This window comes from Zonotrichia albicollis, chromosome 2 (genome assembly GCF_047830755.1).
Source record: "Zonotrichia albicollis isolate bZonAlb1 chromosome 2, bZonAlb1.hap1, whole genome shotgun sequence".
In the NCBI taxonomy this organism is placed as follows: domain Eukaryota; kingdom Metazoa; phylum Chordata; class Aves; order Passeriformes; family Passerellidae; genus Zonotrichia; species Zonotrichia albicollis.
In genome coordinates, this window is record NC_133820.1 from 63296140 (window position 1) to 63320442 (window position 24303).

The 24303-nt window shown below is 36.4% G+C and overlaps 1 protein-coding gene across 10 annotated transcripts in view; it reads left to right on the plus strand.

The window, feature by feature from the left end:
- NBEA (neurobeachin) overlaps positions 1–19498 on the plus strand; it is a 457716-nt gene extending 438218 nt beyond the window's left edge. For 5 of the 10 annotated variants that reach the window (XM_074535326.1, XM_074535331.1, XM_074535334.1 and 2 more), the window contains 6 exons: positions 1543–1698; positions 2616–2786; positions 11641–11742; positions 14968–15164; positions 15885–16036; positions 16531–19497. In XM_074535326.1, the coding sequence (XP_074391427.1) occupies positions 1543–1698; positions 2616–2786; positions 11641–11742; positions 14968–15164; positions 15885–16036; positions 16531–16621 (869 nt within the window). In that variant the 3' untranslated portion in view covers positions 16622–19497. Of the gene's footprint in view, positions 1–1542; positions 1699–2615; positions 2787–11640; positions 11743–14967; positions 15165–15884; positions 16037–16530 lie in introns of all 10 variants that reach the window. The other 5 variants (XM_074535327.1, XM_074535328.1, XM_074535333.1 and 2 more) reach the window with 2 other exon arrangements.
- The last annotated feature ends 4805 nt before the right edge of the window (positions 19499–24303 follow it).

Consider the following 24303-nt stretch of genomic DNA (forward strand, 5'->3'; position numbering starts at 1 on the left):
GAGCAATTTTAAAATAGAATGGAGTGGGGGTTTTTTGGCTGAATCTAGGGTTTTTTTGGCTGAATCTCTTATTCATGCAGTTGTGAGCACTTTAAGTAGAATAGCAAAAAATAGGGAAAAATCAGATTATTGTCTTCATTAGGTTGTGTTCTTATGTTAGGAGAAACACATTTCTCAGTGTGATTGTTATCTCCCTAACTTTGGGTAACTGAAATTAGTTGTCAAGATTCTCTCCATAGCTATTGTAGAAAGACAAACTCTCCTCTGGAATTGTCTAGCACTTAGACAGCTACTACAGTGTGAAATGACTTGTCAAGTGAAAAAATGTCTTCTTCTCCAGTGAGACTGAATGGAGTAGATAAAATTAACTTAGATTATATACTCAGCTTTCAGAAAGTTAATACTGAGATGGAACACATTTATGGTGTTGCCATATCTTGTCTGTGTGTCACAGGGAGGACAGAGCACATTAGCTGTGGGTTCCCAGTCATTAGTATCCTTCTAACCAGCTCTGTTTGGCAGTCGGGTGGCATTCTGCATGAACCATTCCTTTTCCCTCAGTCTGGGGGAGTTTCTAAGTGTCATTACCTCTTTTTAAAGTACTGTCCTTGGCCTAGGTCCCTGCTAGAGGAGCAGATGATAACACTTACTTTGCCTGCACTGGAAAATCACATTAGGTTTGAATAGAGTCATGGAACCATAAAATATGCTGTGTTGGAAGGGACCCATCAGGAGCATCAAGTCCAATGCCTGGCTCTGTGCAGGACCTCACACAAGAGTCACATCATTGTCCAAACTTTTCTTGAAGAGCATTGTCCAAACTTTTCTTGAACTCTCTCAGGCTGGTTCTGTGACCACTTCCCTGAGGAGCCAGTTCCAGGGCCCAGCCACCCTCTGGGTAAAAAACATTTTCTGGATATTCAATGCAAACATCCCCTTACTGAGCTTCTCATCTTTTCGTTGAGTTCTGTCCCTGATCACAAGAGTGGAGATCAGTACCTGCTCCTCCACTTCCCCTTGTGAGGATTCTGAAGACCACAATAAGTTCTCCCCTCATTCATTGGTGGAATCTTTATGTCTTTAATCTGGTTAAGCATCTGAAGGTGTGGAGTTGTCAAGGCCACACAATAAAAGCTGTTTTTTGTGAAAGAGATACCAACCAGTAAGAACTGGCTCTCTGCAGTATTGTTAGTATTGATTTCATGTCGCCACTTTCCCCTGGTTCAGATTGTTTCGAGAGACTACTTCAGCAGAGCACTAAAATTATTACCACATATTATGCAGTGCATCAGGCAACTTATAAGAAATTGTCATCTCCTGTAAAATCTTATCTCTTATTCAAAGGGGAACTAGAAATCTCACAATAATTTTGTATTTCTGACACCCATATAGACAGCTATAAATGTTCATATTCAAAATGCTTACTCAACAACAAATTCACAGTTCATTGAAAGTTAAATGTATTCATTTTCTCCTGTAAATGGATGACAGGAAGGTGTTGGAATGGCTTACATGTAAAATGTGTTTTGCATTTCGTTACAGCCAATAACTCTGGTGTGAACAAACGTCAGATTACAGACCTTGTGGATCAGAGCATCCAGATCAACGCGCATTGCTTCGTGGTCACGGCAGATAATCGCTACATTCTTATCTGCGGTTTCTGGGACAAGAGCTTTCGAGTTTATTCCACAGAAACAGGTGACCTCAAATACAGCTCTCTGGTTCTTCCTGGATCACAAAGTGGACAAAGACTATTGTCTTAACAGTACCATATCTAATACTTGTGCTTACATTTCAATAAATGGTAAAGGGCAGCTTGTAAAACCTTTCATTACTGTTTCAGCATGATAACTTTAAGATAATTTTTTTAATGGAAGATGGGGGATATAAAAGGAAATGGAATACAGTTTTATTAATAGCAACTTTTGAAAACCATAATTATCTTCAGGAAATTTATCATGTCAAAAGAATCAACCAAATTTTTGTTACAATATATTTATGGATCTATTATTTCTAGCTCTACTTATTTCATGTAGTAAGGAACTAGGTTGAATATCCTGCTACAGGAACCACTATTTTGTTCCTTTGTCTGATTACTTTGCCTAATGTCACTAAGTATATTGCTAAAAACTAATTGTAATAATAGAAAGGAGGAGGTGATAATCATAGTAAACCTTAGTTTGACATTACATAGAACAAATACACATTTTTAACGTGATAATGTAGCACAATTATGGAAAAGTTCATGTAAAGTCTTATGCATGTCACTCATGAAATTCATAAATAGTGTTCTAATGCCATTGCTTAAATACTGATGGAGCCAGAATTCCACTTAATATTCAGTGACTACAGCACTGCCTTGATTTTCAGAGATAAGGGTTAGACTATGGATTGCCACAGAGGACAGCCTTCAACAAGACTGAAAAAAAAAGGTGGAAAAAAAAGTTTAATCTTTGTGATTTTTTTAAATCTTCTTGTAGCATTTAGTGAACTTTAATTATGGGACATGAAACAAAAGTTGCATTTGAACTGAATATTAATTATATAGTTAATGATTTCTAAATGCTGCTAGTACCTTAGAAAACTGAATTTGCATGACTTTGCATTCCCACCAGGAAAATTAACTCAGATTGTGTTTGGCCACTGGGATGTCGTGACTTGCCTGGCCAGGTCGGAGTCCTACATCGGGGGCGATTGCTACATCGTGTCTGGGTCTCGGGATGCTACATTGCTGCTTTGGTACTGGAGCGGCCGGCATCATATCATAGGTGACAATCCAAACAGCAGTAAGTGTCCTTTAAGTAACACCTCTCCCAGAGGTCTTCTGTCACTCCTCTTTGTTTTAACATTCCTTCTTTCAGCTTCAGAAGTTATTGCCAAATATATAAGTAACTTTGCTTTCAGGTTGAAAGTTCGTATAAGAGGAGCACCACATGCTACACAATGCATTGATTGCTTGCCAAAAAAATGTTTAAACACTCTCTACATGTTAAGAGATAATAGGATGGGAGTATAGTTCCTAAGTTTGTAATTGCCTTTATCACTTATAGCATCATGTCATCATAAACCAGAACAAGATGGTTGTGGCCTTTAAGTGACAGGACATATATCACTATATTTTGACTTCCCTTTCCCTGGAAATATTTTTTGGCATTTTAACTTACTCCTTTTGTGCTACAGCATGCTATATCAGCTGCTTGGTTTTTCAAAAAAAGAATGTCTCACATGCCATGGAATTAAATGAGACTCTCTTGATAAAGGTCTTTCTCTAGTTTGGGAGAGCAATCTGACTGAATAAAAATAGAAGATAAAATGTCAAGAAAAGTTTACGTTTCATTTGCATGGGACTAACTATCAGTGCTTTGCAGAGTCAGTGGGACACAATAATAATATTAATTTATGCAAAAGGACACAAATTGCACCGCTAATTTAAAGATCCCATCACCCAAGCCAGAGATATGACTGCAGCTGAAGAGTAGCTTTTATCCATACACTAGAACTGTTTTATACAACACTATCCACTTCACCTAAAGAAGCTTCTGATTTCTAATGACAATTTTCAACAGAAGGGTTTTGTCTTTGGATAAAAATGGAAGAATCTGTCACTATCAGTTCTGATCCCTGATTCAAATAGTGACTGTAGGCAGCACTGTCAGTTACAGACATCTAAGTGAAAGTATTTCTTCAACTGAATGGCTGGTAGAAAAGTGTTTAATGTGTTTCAAAGTAAATATTTTGTTAATTTTGCAGCAAAAAACTTTTTATAGAATTTTGATTTTTTTTTTTCCTTTTGTCTATAAGCAGGGTAAAAGGGAGACATAACAGCCTTGCTTTCTCAAGAGATTTTATTTGCTTTTATAACAGAGAAAATAGAGGGGAAAGAAGAAAATTGTGTTCCAGTAACAAATTTCTGTAATTTTTGTCTATATTCCATGACTTTTTTAGTATGTAATTCTCCAATATGGATAAATTCAGTCTGATTTTCATGTCATAGCAGTTTGTTTAGGTAGATGCCATTTTTCTTCTTTGAATGCCTGTGTGATTCATATAAAGTATTAGTCATTTCTATGATAAGAGAAAAATAAGAAGAGCTTTCTACTCTCATTAAAGAAAAAAAATGTAAGACTTTTCCCTTACCTCCCTTTATTGTAAAGGGCTTGGACAGCCTTGTAATTAGCATCTCCTTTCTGGCTGATACAAACCGCTTCAATTCTTTTCCAGTTAGAATTATTTTAGTTCTGGTATTAGTCTGTCATCACTTACAGACCTGAATGCTCAAAAGTGGTACTTTTTGAATCTCAGATTTGATATCTTAGCTGTATAACTTCAGAATTGTCTGCTTTGACGGTCCTTGATTTTATGAAAGGAAGGATATGACCTGGCTGACAGAAATAAATGAAAACAAAAATTACTTGTATGACTTGCTCTCTGTCTCTGCCTCTGAGTGCATAAGGCCCTGTTTTGCTGAAGAAATGGCCTTATGGTCAGATTAATAGGAGACTGTGCTGCAGATAGCCACATCCAGTCAAATGAAATCTTATAGGCACAGGTAACAGAACTCAGGGAGATTAAGAACCCAAGACCACTGTGGTAGCTTTGAAATACATTGATAAGATTTTTTAATATTCATGTTGAAGACTCATGCTGAGGAAGAGTGATGGCATTTATATTATTTCTATCTCTATTCATTGGACTGAAGCTACCATGGATATGCTAATTATATACTAGTACTGTACTATAACCAGAACTACATGTGCTGGAAACATATCATTATTAACAGCTACTTTGAATTTCATGAGCATACATTAATGGGGATAGATCACAAAAACAAAGGGCCTTTAAAACAATGGCCTTTAAAAACTTCTAAAATTACTAAATGTTTCTGCTGAAGTAATGACTAGTAGTTTCTGCTTGCTACCACGAGCAGACATAATGACTGTCATATGACTGATTCTCTTTAAACTATTTTCCAAGAGTGAACCATTCTCAACAATCCTTATGAAAATATGTTTGAAGTTTTACATAGTAAAAGCCACCAAAGTAATAAAGAAATACTTCCTAATCTACTGTTTTATAGTAGATTAGTAGTACATAGTAGAGTTGTTAGAAGGTTTCCTTGTAGGAAAAAATGAAAATGATATGATCAATGTAGATCAAATCCAATTAATTAACATCTTTAGAATTAATTTCCAGAAAGATGTAGACGATATTTTCAGAGGGAAAAAAAAGGGATATTCGTTTTTTTAAAAGCTGTCATCTGGAGATACAGATAAGGTGATTTATACCAGAGGTGTAAAAAGGTGAAGAACTCAAAGAAAAAGGTCAGGTATAGTAATCACCTGGGTTAGAGGTTTGACTTTATAATTATCTAATTAATTATCAATTTTAGCTTCAATACATCCAGTTACCAATGGATGTTTGGTTGTTTTAGAAAATCTTAAAGGGGAGAAAAAGCCAACCTACAGTCCTGAACAGTTTGTGTGGTTTGACATTTGTATAGAAAAATATAGATACCATTTCATTCAAAAACAGAGAAATCACAATTTATTGTGAAATACTCTCAGGCTAAATATTTTCAGATCCAATTTCTTACAGATTCTGCTAAAATTCCTATTACAGAAGCCATGAGGTAGATGTAATCTTTACTAAACAACAAGTATGTCAACAACCTAACCTGTCAGACTTCTGTAGAACCTTCTGCTGAATAATGTATGTTCAGTGGGTCACTTCAATTGGGTCTGTGGGAAATACAGAACCAGCTCTGGTTTAAAGAGGAGAACTGAGAAAAGATGCAAGTGATTGGTCTTGCTCAGTAGTTGAAAGCTTGCCTATGAGAGCATGGTAAACTTCATTTTATAATTTTAAAATAATTTTTCCAATCAATACACTTATCAAGTTATCTTTTTTTATTCTACAGTAAGTGTCAAAAATTAGTTTCTGGTTTAATTTGTACCTGGCACAATTTCTTGCCACCTCTCACAATCACTCTGAGAAGAGTGAAGTTTTACCAGGTTTTAAATGCAATGCTTTCCATACAGTAGCTTTCTGAAAACGCTTGAAGGAAATCTCCAGGTTAGAGTGCGTGTTCAGGAAGTAGGAGACTACATCCTTGACCTGTAGAGACTGGGGGAATTAAAGCCCTCATTCCCATGTTCACAGGCATGTGCTGAATATCAGCTATAAGTTGTCATAGGTTGGGGCCCTGAGAACCTATAGATTTGGTAGAAAGCAAAATTCTTTTTTATGCTCAAATTAATGCATATTACATGTCATGATGATTGGATATAGAAATAAATCAAGAGATCAGGAGTGATGGGGTGCATACCTTCAACAGCAGCACGTAGGGCAAATCTTGTCCCTGTTTGTACTTCCTCTTGTTCAACATTGGCCTCATGGCTATGCCATTGCTAAACTCCAACAGTGGTGATGTTGGAGGTCCTGTTAAGACTAGACTAGAGGCTGATGTTTGGGAATGCTCCTGGAAAGTAAGAGATGTGTCATGATTTGCTGTAGGCTGAAGGGCAGCTGAATGCAGGGTTTATGTACGTTTGAACTTCCTTTTCTTTCTTTATCCCTGCTTACTTAAATACCACCTACTGGAAAAACACTGATCCGAATGAAGCTTAGTCCTCTTGCCAGGGTCAGATATCTACTTTCTGAGCCAAAATTGCCCATCTGAAATAGCTAATCTGAATCTGTACCTTATTAAGTTGATGAGCAGATTGTATAAATCTGCTGCAGTTGCAAGAGCAGTGAAAGGTATCTGTTTTCTCTTAGTAAGACACGGCACATGCAAAGGACATTGTTTGCTTACTTTATTTGTTTGAAGTGATATGGGAAATGTAAATCTTTGCAGTTCTCAGAGACTGAATAGAAAAATTATTGTGATGGAGTTTGACAATTTGTGTTTTGATTTTTCTTCTCTTATGATATACAGGGATTTGTTTTAGCTGAGTGCTAATTTGTATACAAATTTCTTCTCACATGGCAGCTGTATTAGTCATCACAAAAAAGGAGCAAAGAAAGTATATGATATGCCCTAGAGTTCAACATGTATCATTATAGCTGTTTTATTTTTATATTTTATGATTACTTTATTGAATGTCTCTTTCAAACAAGTGACTTTGAAAATGAGAACCATCTCAGAGTCTTTGAACAGATATACCAAAGTAGGATGATAGAATTGCAGAAAAGTGAGGGACAGATGCTTTCATCTGAAACAGACACAAATTCAGAAAATAATTTGGAAGTGATAAAAATTAATTTGCACACTTTAATTGGAATCAGACTCCGGCATGAAAGAAAGGAAGGGTAGGCAGCTTGTGCTAAAGGCTGATTGAATTTTTTTGTCAGGTAAGTATGTTGGACCTGGCCGCTTATCCTCTTGAGCCTCTCCATGCAATATATTACATTCATCCTCTGACTGGTGTTCTTTAAAAGGATCAATGCTATTTCTGGTTTTCCCCTAGAGCCTGAAATTTCATTGATCTTGGGACTTGACATTTCTCATTACCTATTGTAGCTTCCAAGAGGATGGTCACAAGAGGTGTGGGAGTTAACCCCACTTTTTCTAACAGCAACCGTGCTGACCATTGAAAAATGCTCTATCAGCCATAAGATGGGTTTGTTTAGCCTTATAACATAATCTTCACAAGTGTTAAGAATTCATCCCGTCCCAGTGAGTTTGTTCAGTATATATCTGAAAGGAAGGGCAAACTTTACCATAAAATATCTTTGTCAAGTCAATATACATTTTTCTGTGCCTGTCATGAAGTATATCTTTATGTGTTCCTTTTGCATAACATAATTTTGAAACAATTTGAAGTTGCAAACATTAAGAGTTCTCCAGGTTTGTGTCTTGAAAAAGTAGTTATTCTGAGCTCAGAACTTTCACTTGTTGTTTTGTATCCCTTTTATTATTTTATCATATCCCTTTCACTATCACATTTTAATATGCCCTAGCTTAGCCTTGAAATGGCAGCAGTTTAAAAATAGTCACCAGTGGGCTCTGCACCAAGAGGACTGGGTGGCTGGCTGAAGGCCCTGCACTGGCACATGGACACATGTGCTATCTGCTTTGTCTGTTTAAGGAGTTATTATGGTACTTGTAAGTTTATAGAGTTTAGTATTAATTTTTGAAATAGCAAAATTTTGAGTATCTTAGCACTGCCAGAGCAGAAGCTCTTTGAAAATTGGTTTATGATTTTTACTGGCACCATCTCTGCTCTGGTTGCCAAAGGCATCTCTCGTCTAAGGCTGCAATGTAAAGGGGAAAGAGCCAATAATCTACCTGAGATAATGCAGTTATCTCTAGTATTTTATCAACACATGTCAGTGTCCGTGCTACACAGCATGCTCCATGGGAATTATACAGTGCAGGGTGGTTCTGCAACTTGCCCAAGATCCCAAAGCAATTTAGTGAAAGAGATAAGAAGAGATGCTACAAATCCATAATCTCCTGTGCTCCACTGTATTTTACCTTCTGGATTAGTGCAAGGTACCTGAAAGCCCTCTCACCTGGGTGAACTGTTTGTAGCTATATACAATACTCCTCAGCAAATAAACCAGCTCTGCTTCCCAGAGATGAGAATATTTTGAATATACTAATATTTTCCTGTCAGCAGTCTTTCTTTTACACTCATTGCTCCCTCATGTTGTGGGCATTGCTATTGGCTGTTTTCTGTTTTGAGATACTCATATTAATTGATTGTAGCATTATCTTTTAATAAACTCTAAGATGTTTTTTTCTGACAGTAAAAATTTGAGAAGGCTCATGCATTTTTACTTCCATGAAGGCCATTGTATTTTCTAAATTTTTTTTTCTGATGAGTGCCCCTGAAAAGTCCTGGCAGTAAAGCAAATAGCAAAGTAAAATCTGTTTCAGCTAGTAATTCAGGTATAGTCTTGTACTTGCTTTTGTCAAAGTGAGAGATGAAATGGAAGCTAAAATTTGCCATGTGCTCTCATGTTTCTTTATACAGAAGCCTCCTAGATGTGTCCCCATAGAAATCTGTACACAATTCCTGGAAAAGGACAGTATGAAAGAAATAGTAACAGTCTTTTGTCTTTCTTTCCCTTTTTCTTTTTTCTTTGTTATGCAGGAGCACCATCTGTTCCCAAAGAACCTTACAATAATATTAAGCATTGTATTTATCAGCAAGAAGGAAATATGTGTGTTATTTTAGACTTTCTAGAACGTCTAAAATTGTTTGGAAATACAGCACATGTTTTTTTTCTTCTGCCCTCTAGTAATTCAGTTCAAAGGTGCACCTTTGGGGAAATCACAGGGAGTTTACAGTGATGGTATCTCAGTTCTTAGGTAGGATATTTTCACCTGCAATTCCCTTAGAGCTGCAGCCTTTGACCTCTGGCTGCATCTATCAGTGGTGATGTGACAGTGACAGAATATTTTGCTAGATTTTGAAAGATTCCTAGAGTTCACAGCTTCTTTCCTTTGCAATAAAATGTAATATGACTGGGGTTCATGCCACAGCTTTGTCTGTAGAAAGTATCAGTGAATAATTCTTTCTTTGAGCCTGAAGGGAAAAAAATTCCCATTTTCAATTACTGCTATACAGTTACTCTTAATATTTTTATTCCATTATTAATTTGTATTTACTGAAAAACAGGACAAAATAAGACTCATAGATCTATGTTTCAGGGAAGTTATTTCCTATAAGCATTTTCCTTTATAAATCAAGAAGTCAATGAAATATGCTCTTTTGATGTATACTGGATTTTTACAGTTCCTTGATATTATAGAACTTTCCTAGGAAACACTGAGGAAAATATCCTTTAAAAAATTGCATTATTTCTTTTCCTTCAAAAATTTTAGCTATTTAATAATTTCAGTCATCCAATTTGATGCAGTCTGATGACACCTCTATAATCATAGCTTGAGCCAAGATGGCCATTGAGCATAATCCTCTTTTTTCCAGGAGGACATACAAAGGAAAAAAAAAGTGTAGAATTTTGAACATAATTAATTGCCCTATTTCTTTGTTTGTTTGGTTTAATGTGATGCACTTGGAGAAAATAAACCCTTGAAAGGAGATGGAGTGTTCAAAGCAATGTTGATGGGGAAATTATAAAAATCAAAATGTCTTTGATGAGTTACACAAATAATCTTTCTGTTATTTCTGACATTCATCCTTCCTAGCAGTAAATCTCAGTTTTCAGTTCACATCTTCAGTTTACAGACTAAAAAGATTATTTTCTTGCAATATAGATTAAATTTTGGGAAGTTAGGACTTATTGAGGTAGCTGTTTGCAGTAGAGGTTAAGAAATTTTTAATGTGTCTGTACAGTGGAATAACCTGTTAGATTGGCACACTCTGTACTATTGGGTCCAAAACTGAATTATTTCATAACTGAAAGCTGATTTCCAAACTGATTTTCCAAACCCTGGTTTCCAAAATCCTTGTATGTAGCTCATAGTACATACCTCTCTATGGAAAAAAAGGAAAAATTAAGATTTCTTATTGACCCACCTTCTCTGCCATCCATGCTGTCCATAGTCAGTTGTATATAAAACTGGTTTAAATCAAAACATTGTATTACTATGAAAACTATGGTGAAAAAAGTAAATGGAGCCTGTCTTAATGTAGCTACCTTTACCAACTGTACCACTCATCCTAGCAAGACCAGATAAGACTTCCAGTCATACACTGGTATTAAAGGTGACTGGTATTAATGAGATTTTTGCTTCCAATTCTTGTGAGAAAAGTGTGGATTAACCATTTTGTTGCTTTATACAGAATTAATGTTACAGTAATTTATCTGTAGTTCCCTAGGTAATTTCTTTTAGTATGTGAACTACTCTTTCAGAGCTCTGGTCCTTTTGAATATCCCAATTTCCTGTATTTCATTTGCATACAATGCAAATATAATGATGTGAGCTCTGTGTTATCTAGCAAGTTGCTAATTCTTTTTTGCCAATTTACTTTCCTAGCCTGACAGAGCAATATCAAATACTAACCAATTAGGTTGTCAGCATCTGTTCTTATTAGAAAGAATAGAAATGTTGCTGTTTGTCATGTAAATACTCTATAAATGCCCACTTGTTTGAAACCAAAATAAAATATATTTCAGTCCTGAATATATATTTATGATATCTATAAATAAATAAATATGTAATTATGTGTAACAATGACCATCTTTAGGCATATTTTAATTTGTGACCATTCCATGTGTGTCTGAATCAATATTACCTATGCAGCAGTAGTTAGTTTTTAGTACAGTGTTTTTCTTCTCTCCTTTTCCTACCCCCAGTTTCATGAAACAAATTAGGATCATTATTAAAGGAGCATCCTAAGTTCTTTAGGTTCATAGCTTAAGCCTGGAGACATATATGTTCAGTAGCAGGCCTTTACATTACAGCTGCTTTCAACAGCAGCACACTTTGTGTTCTTTTAATTAATTTATTAATGTATTGGTAAGTTGCAGTTTTGAAGCTTTATGATATCTGAATATATTTTGCTTGGTATCAAGTAAGAGATATTTAATCACAATGCACTTTCTCATGCTTAATGATTTCATGCAAATTACAGCAAAGTTGTTTTGTTGATAAAACATGTCTGATTTGGCATTCCCTTGTTTTCTTTTTCTTTTTTTTCTCACTTTCTAATTTTTTTGTAACAGGTGATTATCCAGCTCCTCGTGCTGTTCTAACTGGTCATGACCATGAAGTTGTCTGTGTGTCAGTCTGTGCAGAGCTGGGACTTGTCATCAGTGGTGCTAAAGGTCAGAAATATTTCTATGATTTAAGTCTTAACATTTTTAGACTCTTAGTGGTATTTCTCAGACTTCCCTCAATACACATACGCTGTAATTATTCCTAAGACATGTTGTAATTCTAGGAGAATCTGTAGCACTTTTCTCTTAATATTGTTATTTACTACCTGCCCTCACAAGTTTAGACACAAATTAAATTGATCATTCCTTCCAACCATCATTTTATGCAGCTATTTTGCCCAGATTGGGAAGTATATTTTATAAAATTGTATACAATAATTCTAATGACATCTGGTGATTTTGAAGAAACCTGTTGATAGAGACATGTATTTCAGGGAGGGCCAGCTCAAATTCTCCACCTTGATCTTATTTGAGAGATAATTTGTAGGACTGGCCTCACTCTCCAGGGAAGCAGGATCAGTTTGCTTTGGAACTGGGTGCAGCATTCTGTCCAGTAGGGTTTTTGTGATGTTTTCTAAATAATGAGCAGTTGCAGGTTCTCCTTGTTGTTTGTCTATGGAATCCAGAGCACCCAACAATTGCTAACACAAGTGTTCAAAATACTTTTTAAAGCCTGCAGCAATATCCTGTATGACTGGTAATCAATGCAAATAAAGCACCAGCCTCAATGAATGTTTGCTTCATCCTTCCTTACTATTTCTCCCTAATTTATTCCTTTCACTGCTTCTGCCTATCTTATCCTACTTCTCTTTAATTCCATGTCCACTTTTCTTCCCCCACTGCCCTCTCTCATTCAGCTTCTTAACTTGTCACACTGCATATCTTTTTTCCTGTCCTATTTGGCTCTCCCTCCTCTCTCCCTTTTCTCTTAGTTTCTTTTGTGCTTCATCAACTAATTTCCATTCTTATTTTCTTTCTTTGTATCACCCTCATTTTTTCTTTTTTCCTCGTATGTCTTCCTATCTCATTTCCACTCTACTCTTACATCCACGTCCAGTGACTTTTTATCTCTTTCTATAGTGATGCCTCTTTTAGTCATCCCCATGGATATCTTTGTACTCATTTTTGAGTTTGCTGCTTCTGAGGGTAAGAAGAATGTGATACTTGTCTGCCAGGTTTTGCTCACAGCTGAGCTCCTGGATTATTGCTTTTTATGCTGTCTTGGAGCTCAACATTTATTTTTAAAGCTGAGTGTGAAACTTTTCAGTAAAGCCATTTTTAACAGGAAACCCTAATGGGTCATTAACTCTTGTAATGGCACACTACATAATAGTCATAGGCAAAGTCAAGACATTTGTGAAAAGAATGTACAGTGATGCTGGAGCTAAATCTTTTTTCTTGATGCAGTGCTATTTCTTACCCTTTAAGGCAGCTTCATACACTCTGGCTGCCATAATAGTCCACCCTTTCCAACTATCTTTTTGCAAATTGCCTCTTCTTAATAGAGATTGAATCTGTACTCAGTTATCTACTGATCCATTACCTATTTGCTGCTTTGGTAACTTTTACATTTTTACAAAGAACTAAAGATTTCAAAATAATTTTCAGAATACGTTTATAATTGATCAAGAGAAATGGAGGCCCAGTCTGTCTCTTAAAGTAGTCTTCCCTTGTTCTTCCTTCTGAAACTTTAGAACATATAAAAGTGCAGAGATAAAATATTTTTTTTAATTTCAGTTTTCCAAGATATGCCTTTTTAAAAGCTTTTTCTTCTGATCTGTTAGTTTCAGTCCCTTTTCAGTTTCTTAAATTGCATCTCATGGCAGTGTTGCATTTTCCTGCCATCCATTCTGAGCTCAGCCTGTGCTTCCTGGTGGGCAGCTGCTCCTGTGGCACTGGCTGTGGCACTGTGATGACCCATGTAGCACTTGAGAACCTACTGAAGCAGGAAAACAGCACATTTAGGACTCCTCTGTGGAAAATCTTGTGAATCAGGTTGATGCTTCCACCTTCTTACCCAACAAACCCAGAAAACAATCTGTATGTCCTTACAGTGGCATCCTAAATAATGTGCCTTTTTGTGGCCATGACCATTCAGCTATGAAAATATTTTCTTTTGAAAAATCTAACAAGGTAATTTTTCTAAAGGTGAAGGCATCACTTTTTGTAATATTCTGGCACTTCAGTATTTCCAAAGCTGAAACTCAACTATTTGAGAAATAAATTATTTCCATTGCAGTGAAATCCCGTGGATGCAGCCAAACTTGGTATTCCTCTGCATAAGATGTTATGCAAACACAGATAAAAGCCTGTATCAGAGGGTTCACAGATAAATGTGCTGATTCATTCTACCTGGGCAAACCCAGCTGCTGTGTGAATTTCAAAGAAGTTAGAAGGACTTAACATGAGATGACTGAGTCTGCCAATATTAATTTACTTTCAGGGTCATGAACCAGTTGTATAAGGAAGAGATTACTGTGCAGTCCAGGATTATCCTGTGATTCATAAAAGAAAGCATTTAGAATTTCCTATGACTCATTACATTTATCAGAGAAGAGACCCTTTTTCTTAGGAGGAATACATATCTCACTTTCAAAACAAACTTTTCTCATTGTTCTTGAAATGTAAATAAGCTTAGTTTTGCATCTTAAAATGTGCATTGTAGATTTCACAGCTGTTTGTTTCTTTCATGAGTGTAATAAAAAGACATCAAAATCTCATATTAAAATTTCTCTGGAGCAAGTGGAGTTACAATATGACCTAAAATCTCTAATTGTCCAAGTGTCATTGTGACTCTGTTGGTTTTCACATGACTCCCATTGCTGAAACAAATCAGGACTGAAATCTATGCATAACAAATGTTTATTGGGAGAGAGGATCTACAGGAACTGCCATTGTCTATAGGAGAAATATGCAGTAATATGATTACATGCCCTATGGGAGTTGCTCCCACTAGTCACTGATAGGGCCACATCTGTTTAATGTGAATGGGCAGACTAAAGAGAGTTCATATTCTTGGAGGAAATCACTAAGAGTGAAGCTTCTGAATGCTTGGGAAAAGGAAAGAGTTTTTTAGAAGACAGATCAAGGAAAAATCCTACCACTCTATGTAAATAATATACTTCTGGGCATATTGTATTTATTTTCTTAACCTGCTAGCTCTTGCATTTCCTTTTCTGTTGTATGTGTTAAATTCTTTAAGTTAACATTGCAGCTTCTTATATCTATGCAGCACTAATGTGATATAAAAGTGTATTATGCATCATTTTTCTGCACAGACCATATAGTTTGTATAAACAGCAAATTTATGATATAATTTGTTTTCATATACAGAAGGTCCTTGCCTAGTACACACAATTACTGGAGACTTGCTGAGAGCCCTGGAAGGAACAGAAAACTGCCTGTACCCTCGCTTAATTTCAGTGTCTAGTGAAGGCCACTGCATCATCTACTATGAACGAGGACGGTTCAGCAATTTCAGCATTAATGGCAAACTCTTAGCTCAGATGGAGATCAATGATTCAACCAGGGTAAATCTGAATGCAAACAAACATTTGTTGTGTGTTACCTTTCTTTATTAAAATAAATTGAATTTATTTGCTGTATGGTTTAGAGGAAATCATATACATAAAATTGCTGCCTGCTGGTTAAGCCATTCAAACACATATCCTTTCATCACCATATCCAAATATCAAAATGCACTTAAGCTTTTCTAGAATAAATAAGAACAAATAGTTTATGGGCCCACAATATTCCCAGAATTTTCATTTGTAATTAAATTTCCATGGGAAATATGTCTTTGAAACAAAATGCTCAGAAAAGTCCTCATTCTTCATTTATTAGCCAAGACATGAATTCATGCCTTCAGGGCTCTGCTCTGTCACAAGCACTTGAAGCAGCATTAGGAATGCAGATCGCTGCTCTGTTTAGATTGTAGTGATAGCATTGAGCATTGTAGAACAAATTCTGGTATGTAGAAATGTGCTGAACTCAAGTATTGGCAGATTCAGTCAAGGAGCTTTTTTGTTATCTATCATGTTTAATGCCACACAATTGTTTTTAAAATTTGATGATACAAAATATGTTGGTTTATTTTTGGACTAGGGAGAATGAGGAGAGGAAGCATTTTGCTTCAAATTTAAAGTGGGCAGAACATTAGGAATGCTTTTAAGTCAATTCAGTGTTTAAAATATTGATTGATTTCTGTAAAAGCTGACTGTGTACTTGGGATTTTTTGTTTTCTTCTGAAGGCCATCCTCCTGAGCAGTGATGGGCAGAACCTGGTGACAGGAGGAGACAATGGTGTAGTGGAAGTGTGGCAGGCCTGTGACTTCAAGCAGCTCTATATTTACCCTGGCTGTGATGCTGGCATAAGAGCTATGGATCTGTCTCATGATCAGAGGTGACTTTGTCATTCATATTTGTATGTAAATACTAAAATTACAGAAATAATACATCTCCATAAACTTTGAGTATATGGTATGGAGTCATTAACAGGATGTGTAAGAAACAATTATTCAGTTGTTTTCCTGTTCATTTATCTGATTCAACACTTACTCTGATATTTGAATCTCATCATGCAAGCACTTAACATTAAGGTGAGGTCTTATTTCATTGAGAATAGTAAGCCAGACAGCTAGAAAAATATGACTAAAACTGCAGTAACTTAAAAACAAATGAATAGTCAGATTGCATCAGAATGCAGTAGTGCCTATTAAATGCCTTAAAACCAATTGCAAAAGTTTGAGATACATTTCTGATTTTCAGCCAAGCTTAAGAACTTCGGACAGTGTTGCAAAATGTGCCTTGTTCTTTTAGCTTTTTTCTGTCTATGAAGAACCACAGCTTGACAAGGCAAAAGAGAATTAACATCAGCATCTTTGGTATCTTTTTCAGAACTCTGATTACTGGCATGGCTTCTGGCAGCATCGTAGCTTTTAATATAGATTTTAACCGGTGGCATTATGAACATCAGAACAGATACTGAAGTGCAGTGAAGAACTGAAAGCCCAGGTAAAGCTGAGAGCACAAGTGCTGCAAAGAAAGGTGTAGTCTCTGGTGGAAAACCACGTCTGCATTGACCTCCGTTGTACATTCCATTACACCCAGCAATAGCTGTACATTGTAGTCAGCAACCATTTTACTTTGTGTGTTTTTTCACAACTGAACACCAGCTGCTGAAAAGCAAGCTTGTATCATGTAAATTATATGAATTAGGAAATGTTTTGGTAATTATTTCATATATCTTTGTTTATTGAGAAAAGGTAGTAGGATGCGCCACAAGAGACTTTTGAAAATTCTGGGGAACCTTGTGTCCAGTTATTTCAATGTTTAGGCTTTGAACCTAACATGCATCCCATCTCCAGCCTCTTTTCAAGCTGAGATTAAAAAAAATATGTTTGATACTTTGTACATCAGATGCACATCTTAACTTTAAAGGGATACTTTTGTAAAAGTAAAACCTTGTATAAAGAACAAAACTGTTTCTTAATTTTATTGTGGAGTTACAACTTGCATGTACTTTAAACCTGATGTCTTGAAGGAACAGGTGCATTCACACAAATCAGACTGGAGATCTGCCTAAGGGTACAGCTTGTGTTAAAGGGTTGAATTTGGGAGCAAACAGTAATTCTGACATTTTCACCAACACATTTTTCACTTTTTGAATCTAAAGTTTACCCCTCTTAAGTGGAGTTCTGCTCACAAGGCATTTGGATAAAAAGCCATCATTTGCCATATTTATACTTTATACAATAGAAATTAATTTCCTCCCTTTTAAATTTAAAGACTAGACAGAAAGGGAGCAAAGAGGGAAGTTCAATTTAATGCTTTGTAATGCTTAATAATTCCCAATACAGACAAAGTGCTATACTTCTGGATTATTAACATTTGGCATATAAATCATGGGCAAGAGAGCCCCCACTGATTTTTTTTTCCCCTTATTCTTAATCTGAGGAGCTTGGTTGATTTGACAGCCTTAGCTTCATTTCAGAGGTGACTGAGGTTGTTCTTTTCACTTCTTCTGAAAATTTTACCTGAAGCCACTCAGACTAAGGCACTTCATCTTTTACAATACTGTAATGATAACTATCAGAATAATTTTCTGCACATTGTACTGATCAAATTACACACCCAGGGGTATATACACTTTAATTCATGTTTCTTCTTTGTATATTTGGTGACTGTATTGTCATAGATGTACATATTGTGTCGGTAGGGCTATGAGGCATGTAACAGGAATGTAATTTTCTCAGAATTTACACTCACTTGCAGTCATTTATTTAAAAAGATAATGGATTCTTTGTATTGGCACTTTGCACCAGGAACATATCATTATTTATTGATGTGATTACTTATTTGTTATCCACCTTGTATTAGTAAGTTTAGCCCTGAATTTCCTTCTTCATTGTTGTTTGTATTTATAAGGTCCGGAAATCATGGGGATCAACGTAATGATTAAGTTATTCATCACCTGTCTGTAAGCAATATCTTGAGTTTGTAGCTTAGAATTGGGAGACTATTGAACATCTGGAAGACAAGTTCATTTCATCTTGAGATCATGGTGAAATATTTTGGATATATAAATTCCTTAAGCTATTGTAACCATGTTTTATTGCAAAGATGTAAAATATGCCAGATGTGTGTGAGTTGGAAATCAAAAAGAAAAATAAAATATGCAAAGAATTCAGTGATTGTTTTTCATTCCAATGCAACTTTTTTGAAAGCATTGCCATTGTCATTATGAACAATTATTTTCCAGAAATTCTTACTTATGTGCTAATTATATGCCAAAGGTATGCAGTTCTGGGTGGTTGTTTTTCCTGGGGTCTCGGGAGAAAAACCTCACAGGTTACAGAGTGACCTCTGCAAGTCTTTTGATTGTCATGAGAGAAGCCAATAAAGTTACTTAGGTCAGCAGAAGTAAAAAAGAAGAACAACAACTTTAAGCCTTTAATACTAAGGATCCTTGTGAGCAGGAAATAATTGTATGTAACAGATCTCACAGAGAGCTAAGATCTGATGAGAGAAATTTTGGATATCTCTCAGTAACTGATAACATGGAATTAATTTAATCTTATTTTGAGCATTGAAAGTTAGAGATCTAACTGCTTGCTCAGCATAACAAAACAGGGGGGATAAGTTATTTTTGGAACTGCTGAGTACCCTACAAAGATTACAGCAAGTGGGGATATATGTATATCTATATGTCGGATGTCTAATTTAAGGTAGCAATGGTATATGAAATATTTTCCTCCCAGAAGTTTTCTAATTCTCAATAGCAGAATAACAACCAACATTTCAATTTGTTGCCCTAGTAATTTCCTTTAAATTTAGAAGTATTGTTCTTCAAATAATCATCAAAATGAACAAAAGCCAATATTTGAGAACCTTATTAGAATACAGTATTCATTTTAGCAGATATTTCTTTATATCAATCAGCTTTTGAAAGTATAATGACCTCACTTGATTGTTTTGAAGCTGCAGGAGATATGGGAGAGGAGAGGATTGGTATGTTAATAGTGTCCTGTGAGACAGTTTATTGATATGTCACAACCTCTATTCCATCGTTATACTAGTGTCACCCCTAATTTTGTATTTTATTCAACAAATTGTTTTAAAATGCACCATTGCAATTAAACAAAAAATGGATATTGCTATTTTTTTAATTAATACTGTTGTTTTCATTAAGTCTCTCAGCATGGTGTTAAATACAATCTAGTCACAAATTGGAAGCTTTTGTGCCCCTGCAAACCTTTACATGAGAAATCTGCCATGGGTTACAAGGATAAAAATTTACTCTCATTGTATTGCATTCATAGATAGAGGTACCCAAACAAGTCAGACTCATAAAAAAGACAATAATAATACTAGTTTAATGTTACTACTGCTAATAATAATAATAACAATAATAAATGTTCCAAGATATTTCAATTCCTTTGTTTTATTTGTTGATTTGTGCTAATTACATTAGCATACACCCATCTATTTCAGGGCCTCTTATAGTAAGCAGACAATATACACAGATCTCCAGTAAATGTCGCAAGTCTTTTCCAATGCTTCAGCTGCCCATTTCTGTCACACAGTAAATCTTGCCTTTTTTCTCTCTAGAAATCTGAGCTACTGATCCCAGGGAGTCTCTGAGAGCTGCTTGTGGAACACGAAGCAGCTTTGGCCAAACCAGTTAAATGCAACAAGTCTCTCAGCTAAGGGAGGTGCTGCTTTAAGGATACAACTGTGCAACTAAAATATGCCAAGATGTAGATAAGGCACAGTTATTGGCTGCCTTTCTGCCTGTTCATCCTCAGTTAAGCACTGGACTACAAGTCATTGCAATCCAGGAGAAGTTATGCAAGAGCTACAAGGCGTATTCCTCATCCAGATCCTACCACTGTTGAGGAGAATTCTGCTTTCTCTACATAAGCAATAATAAAAGAGAGGCTTCTGCTTATTTACCCCAAGGAAAGACTAGTTAGGCTCAATTTACTAGGAAAACTTTGGATAAATAATGATTTTGTTGATAGAGAACCTTGCAGGCTGTGTGTGTAGAGCTAAAAGTGCTGCCTGTGAGCAGGAGTTGTGGAGAATGCTTTTTATAATGCAGTGCATCAGCCCTGCTGACAAGCAAGCAGGATGAAGCAAGCCTCGTGCTCCCAGGGATAAAAGTATTTGAAGCAGACACAAGGAGCGAAGGGCTGACTTATGACAACATCAAGAAAACCACCTCCTGATACAAGATGTTTAGTACATATGAATATTTCATTTGGATCCTTAAAGCTGGAGTTTATGCCTACAATTTTCAAGGGCTTTACTGCAAACTGGTTTCATTTAGGCTTTGGGGTGTGTGAGTGTGTTGGGTGTGTGGGGGTGTGTGTGTGTTACTTCCAAACTCTAAAAATGCATGGACAAAAGCTGGTATTTAAAGCAGCAAAATAGTACTGGACATTTATATGCCTATGCAATACAGTACAGTTTATAGACTCCCTAGGCTACTGATTAATTTTGCAACATCTACACTTAAGTTTCAATATCTGAAGCTGATAAGAAAAACAAGTCTGGTGTTTGCTTTCTTATAAAGTTTATAAGCTGTGGCCATATAATTAGTTTACATAAGGATTTACATAGATGAAAATCTGCCAAACAGCTGACTTGGTTTATAGTCCATCCATGGTGAACAACCATATTTTGGACACTGGAAACAACTACTTTTCGAGATACTGAGATGGAAATGACTCTTAATTCTTCATCAAAAGAGTACTCAATATTAGTTGGATGTCTTTCATGAAATCATTGCTATTCTTTTTACACATTTAAAAACTCATCACAACTATAAAGCCTATCTTTCACAAATTATTGTGATAGTAAATAATCTCATTATTTTAATTTATCCATAAATTACTTACAAACCACTATTTTCTATAGGATAATGTCATAATGAAGACTGTCATAATTTGATTCATTTTCCCTTTTAATATATTGGTTAGGATTTTGTAGTTTTAATCTTTTTTTTTTAAAAGGCAAAAATCAATAACTCAAAAGACACCCCATCCATACCCTTTAAACTCTTTGAGGGAAAATACAGAATACACTGCCTTGAGACATTTTACATTAGCTGAAAATTTAACCTCAAGCACACAGAAGTTAAATGGTCCCTATCATTTAATTTATATTTTTCATGGAGGGATAGGTGACACATACAGTATTTTCACTGGGAATTTCTAGAATAATACAGTTCCACCTTTAAAATTCCTCAGGTAATTTATTTGCCTTGTGTAACATCCCAAGCTAGAGGACTTTCTACAAAGAGTCCTCAGCTTATTGCAGAGGACCAAAATGCCATCAACCTGTGGGCAGAATGGGCTCAGTTCATCCTGGTTTTAAAGCACTTACATCTTTCCCTGGTGTGGATAATCCATCAATGGATGCGAGTTAGCTTGACTGATTAATGAAAATGTTTTTTATATCAGATGGGCTGGAATTCTTGAATACAATGACAAATATGTTACAAGGAGAGTTTGCATCCCAAACATGCTCAGTTAGTAAGTCAAAATGAGGAGGATTCCCCCTGGTGTCTTGGCCTCCGCACCCCAAGTTTTGGTGGAAGCACATTGCCCATCCCCAGGAGCAGCAGTGCCGCAGGCCAGGCGAGGTGCATGTCTGCCCCTGTGCTGCCCAGGAGAGGCTGGAAGGCACAGAGGTGTAATTCTGTCTGGGCTGGGCTGTCTGAAGCCATCACACAATTCTGCTGCTGATGTGTGAGGGGCACCAGCTCTTCCCTGCCTAGGTGTGGCACCAATGGCCCCCGTGCACAGGGGGTGAGGCAAGAGGGTCCTGAGTTAAATCACATTACTACTGACACCCTCTCTTCTCCTTCAGTTTTATCTGGTTATTAATCCCATACATGTCAAGCCAAGAGCATGAGAAGGTAGGGAAAGAAGAGCTTGGGCTTCAAACACTTCCTCTGAGGGAGCCATGTTCCCACTCAAGGCAGGAAGAGAACAGCAATTTTGAGCACATGATGGGGACACTTCATACTAAAAAGTGTGTTCCTTGTGCACTGGACACTTCCTGGAGTTGACAGCGGCAGGAGAAGGACAACACCTACAGTCCACCTAAGCCTTCATTTGCAGCTGGACCTTGTTGGACTAAGGTAGTTATGTGTGCTCTGGTGCATTTCAACCGTGCATTGCAGTCAATGATACGAAATAGCTTTCATGGACTTACAGATAGGTAGCTAGCCTCGGTCTCTAATAACACTCACAGGAAGGTACATAGTGATTGACTGGAAAATATATTGCTGGGGAGGAAACCATGAAGATGTAAAAGGCAATCGTATAAATGTCACAACAGATGAATATAGAGCAACATTTTAGACAGAAGAATTTTTATTCCAAAAAACAGAATATATCTTCCAGGTTAATGAGTATTCTAAGTGCCAGTGACGATATATACTGACTGCAGAGCTTTTGCACGTGTCCTGGGCTTGTCCAGAGTGACACACAGCTGGCAACAGACAATAATTAGCAAATGCATACAATCCTTTTGCAGTCTAGAGTAAATCATTTGCAAGACTGGTTTAGGAGGCACTGTGGTCACTCTTGTCTAACACTCTCTTCTCAGTGAACTTTAGAATACTTTATCTTAAATTTTTCAGTCTAATTTTGATCTCAATGCCTTTTGACATTTGGACACAGGTGATTTTATGAAAAACTTGGATTTTGAAATGCATCTCATACAATTCTAAACAATGAGTTCAACATAGTCTGATAATAAGTATAGTAAGCATTATTTTCTGTGATAAAGTAGATCTTCTCTAAGAATGGAAAAACGTTTTAAAAGAAAAAGTAATTTTTGCATGTAAAGTAATTTCTGATAAGACTCTGGTACTTGAGGGGGATTTTATACAAATAACTTATCTTTATGTACAGACACTACCACTTAACCATTTGTGTCCTTTGAAGAGGATTCTTTGAAGAGGATTCTTCTTCACCAATGGCCCCCGTGCACAGGGGGTGAGGCAAGAGGGTCCTGAGTTAAATCACATTACTACTGACACCCTCTCTTCTCCTTCAGTTTTAAGTCAGCAAACTAAGATTGTCAGGCAGCAGATTGACAGTTTATATATTTCTGATTTTCAAAAGACTTCTCCTGGTAATGCTAGATGTGCCAAGAGTGCATGAGCTGAGCAGCAACCGGGTCATAAGAGACAGAAAACAAACATGGAGAACTGCAAGCACATAGCAAGGTGCTTCAACAATCCTGTTTTCTCATGGGATAAGAATGGACAACTCATCCTTTGGCATGACTTTGGCATGATTTTTTGATAAAAGCACCGTATTGCCCTTTTCTCAAAGGAAAGGCATCAAGTTGGCCTGAAGAAATCATACAAATCACTGCTGTTCAGCATTCTGTTCCCTGAAGGAGGAATATCCAGATGAAAGAAGTAGGGAAAGTAGGGAGCAGCACCACCAACACCTGAGTAATGCAAGTGCCCCCAGCTTCCTAACAAGTGAAGCCATGTTGCTGACAAGCACCCTATTAGCTTTGTCCTTCAAAGCCTTATCTAGGGAGGCTGCTGTGAAATCAGGGAAGAAAATAAGAATTCAGCTGTCATAACAGCCTGAGTGAATCACCTGACTGAACTCTCTATTTTCAGAAACCAGTCACTGTAACTGTGAAGTGGATCTGGAGAGGCCACCTTCATGCCGGTTCCAGCTGATAAGTAGAAAGTGACATTTCTTAATGTTAGGCTAAAAGCTTCTCAGAAAGACCATATCTGAATTAAGGAAGGACCGGATGCATTCCTTGATTTCATGAACAAGTTCACTTTTCCTTATCTATCCACAACACTAAAAATCAATGTGTGACTGAGAATGTGAAGGCTAAAGGGACTCAAGACACTTATTACACAAGACACTTAAGCTTAGTGCTATTTATGGTAGAAAATTACACTGACTTACAAAATAGTTGTAAGAAAAGATTTCTTGAAAATTTAAACTTGTTTCGTATGTTTCAAAAAATTGTCACACAGATCTTATGCAAAAGAAGACTGACAGGTATTTAGATACAAAAAAGAGACATTTTGAATTGACTTTACCACTACTAAATCTAGTTTACAGTGCTACACTGGCTTATAAACCTGGTAACATTCCAGAGGAACACACTTCATGG